The 2,923-nt window shown below is 35.6% G+C and overlaps 1 protein-coding gene across 3 annotated transcripts; it reads right to left on the bottom strand.

Annotated features, from left to right (window-relative positions):
- Nucleotides 1-377: 377 nt before the first annotated feature.
- On the bottom strand, nt 378-2,695 carry LOC124914864 (protein PSK SIMULATOR 3-like). 3 transcript variants are annotated; one of them, XR_007096834.1, is made up of 3 exons: nt 2,455-2,695; nt 612-2,245; nt 378-393 (listed from the first exon to the last, which is right to left on the bottom strand). XR_007096834.1 is itself a non-coding variant. In XM_047455482.1 (2 exons), the coding sequence occupies exon 2, from the start codon at nt 2,212-2,214 to the stop codon at nt 676-678; it is 1,539 nt and encodes a 512-aa protein (XP_047311438.1). In that variant the 5' UTR covers nt 2,215-2,245; nt 2,455-2,695; the 3' UTR covers nt 414-675. The 3 variants fall into 3 exon arrangements, 2 of the variants coding, with proteins under 2 accessions (XP_047311438.1, XP_047311439.1); XM_047455482.1 differs by lacking the exon at nt 378-393 and having other exon boundaries at nt 414-2,245; XM_047455483.1 differs by lacking the exon at nt 378-393 and having other exon boundaries at nt 414-2,238.
- Nucleotides 2,696-2,923: the final 228 nt, after the last annotated feature.

Genomic DNA, 2,923 nt, shown 5'->3' with positions numbered 1-2,923 from the left:
ATTATAAATAATCCAACATAAATGAAGCTCTAAATTACTAAAGTTTTTACAAATAATTTTTTTAAATTTGTGATATCATGCACAAAACAATTTAAATACATGCTTTCCCAAATCGATTTGAAAACACTTTATGGAATTAAATTACAGTATGAATTTATACAAGAAAACATAAATAATTTTCTTTAAAAAATATTCTTTGCCAAACATTTTTTCCCAATATCAATATAGATAAAATAACATTTGTTAACAAGCAAACACAAATTTAGGCAATCCCTCGAGTTGGGTAAGTGAGGCCAAAAAGGCATTCCTCGAATGAGTGAACGAGGCTAGATAGGCAGTCCCAATGGTCATCCCCTTCTCCCCAAACTTCGGAATAATGACTAATTGTGACACCTTATTATTGATGCAACATATGAAGAAATATAAAAAAAATGGACAAAATGGAATGAAATTGTATAATTCTTAGTTTTTGTGTTGTAGATTTGAGAGATATTACATGTTAAGAAAAATTTCTTTACATGTTTAAGTATAATAATAAAAAAAATCCAGTGATGAAGAAAATATACACAAATTCTATATAGTAAATTGAATTATGAGATGAAAAAGCTTACTTGAATGATGTTTAATTTCTATGATAGGCCTTCTTCTAGATTGAGAGAATTGATCAGCATTCTATCACCCATTAGTACTAAGTTCACGACCAAGCCTCCAAATATAGTTCAACCCCATCAACAGCTCTACAATTGTATCTTCAGTCTTCTCTTGATCTGCAAAATGAAGTGTCTGTACAAGGAAAACATTTCTCTGCCAAACGCCATTACTACTCCCAGGATCCAAGCTCCTTTCCGATTGCCATCTTATCATGTTATGTGCAAGAGGACCTAACCATTCTAACATTTCCGCAATATACTCACTCCAATCCTGACCAAGACCAGTATCACAAACCAATTTATTTCCATGTGGCTTTAACTTCTCCCTTAATGTAGATCGAACGTTAACAGGCAACATACTGTACAAATCATCTCTAGCATCTTGACCTATTAAGTAAGGAGAAATGGCTAGCCTCTCGATCGCGATTATAATGTTTGCGTAATGCCAGCCCAAAGCAGCTGCGCCTAGACTTCCAGGAGGAGGAGTTGCATTTGAAACTATACTTTGATTGCTCATCTGATTGATTCTCTGTATGTCATCGCCATTAACACGAAGATTCTGCTTTGACTTTGAGCTCTTCTTCTTACCTTTGAAAGGCCATAACTTAAAACCGGATTTACTTGTTGATATAACCGATCCCAAAGTCGATTTCTCCAGTGGACCGGAAAGAAAAACAGGAGTTTTTTCCTTCCTCGACCCTGTTTTGTCAGATCTTACCAATGGACCTGAATAAAAATTTGTTCTCTTGCCCACCCATTTGTCTAAGGGACCGGAAGAGAATCTAGGAACGCCTGCGCCGGCGGTCTCAGAGGGATGAATAGACGACGCGGAAATGGAATGGCTGCGATCGATGATATCAAAATCCAGTATAGATCCAGAATCTTTGATGATATCGTGATTCATTCCGAAAACGAATCCAATCCTCCTGAATACAGTGAAGATGCTTCTGGCCAAAAGAATAAGAACATAATCATAAGATTTGTTCCAAAACGAAATATCCTTTAATTGTTTCACCTCTCGTTTCTTCCAAGCCAATTTTTTCTCAAAATCACTGTTCTTCGTTCTCTTCAAACTGTATTCAATCTCCGATATCAGTTCCAATTCTCGATGCAAACTCGAGTTCACATCGACGAACCTTTCTATTTTCTTAACATTCTTCTCCATTTCCCTATATGATAACTGCCATCCAAACAAATCTCTACTACCAGACTTAACAAGCTCACCAAACGCAATCTCAAATCTCCTCAAATTCGAGTCATCGCACTTAACCGCAAACCTGGACACGGCTTTAGCGATGAGATTCAAGTTGTCCATCATCTCACCGCATATTAAACCGGCGATATAATCATCATCTTCCGAAATGAGATTCTTAATGCCATTCGAATTCAGTATTTCCTTTCGTAAAATTGCAACATGTTTATCGCTCAAACACTTCCATAAATGATTAAGCTTTGCCATCAAATTTGCAATCTCAAACGTCAATACTCCTACTGTTAATGGATTGTTACTCTCCCGACTTCGATTCGTTCTCCATAAATTGCGAAACCATGTTTCAGACACCATTTTTTCCCCAAACCCACTTGCAGTCTGTAATCTATAACAAAGATCAGGGTATAAAAAACTGCAATAAATTAGGTTAACTTACAAATTACACAATCTAAACAACAAGCAAACAGGATGTCTGCTCTACCAACTCGCAATCTATAATCATCCTAAATCTCATGACTCAAAAAAAGCTGAAAACATATTTGAAACCTAACAGTAATCAAAGAAAGATGCAGATAATCGAAAACAAAAACTCACCCGGTTCTCTGAACAACGAATCACGATAAACAGTCAATCGTAAATAGTAAATGTTAGAGAGAGAGAGAGAGTCACTCGTATATAAGGTTGAAGATGAGATTTATGAAATTGTGAAGAAGGAAGAAATTGAGGGTTTCTGTTTAATGGGTAATTAATTTCCAGACCTACGATCCCGTGTTTTCAATGAATTACGCGTTTCTTCACCCGACAAAAAAGATTACATTTTTATTTTTTTCCTTTATGAAGAAGTTGAACTAAAATAAGTCAATAAAGGTCTACTTCTTCCTTTACCCCCTTTTTCTTTTACCCACTGATGATGATGACTCAACGTTCAATCGCCGGCCTATAAAAACCAGGCGACCTCAAATTAGGGTTCTATGTATTTGAGTTACAGAATAATTGACATGTTTTAAAAAAATTTAAATCAAACTACTTTTATATGTTAAATAAAGACGTGGGATATGTTTTG

Source organism: Impatiens glandulifera, chromosome 9, assembly GCF_907164915.1.
Source record: "Impatiens glandulifera chromosome 9, dImpGla2.1, whole genome shotgun sequence".
NCBI lineage: Eukaryota > Viridiplantae > Streptophyta > Magnoliopsida > Ericales > Balsaminaceae > Impatiens > Impatiens glandulifera.
This window is presented reverse-complemented; position numbering and strand designations above follow the sequence as displayed.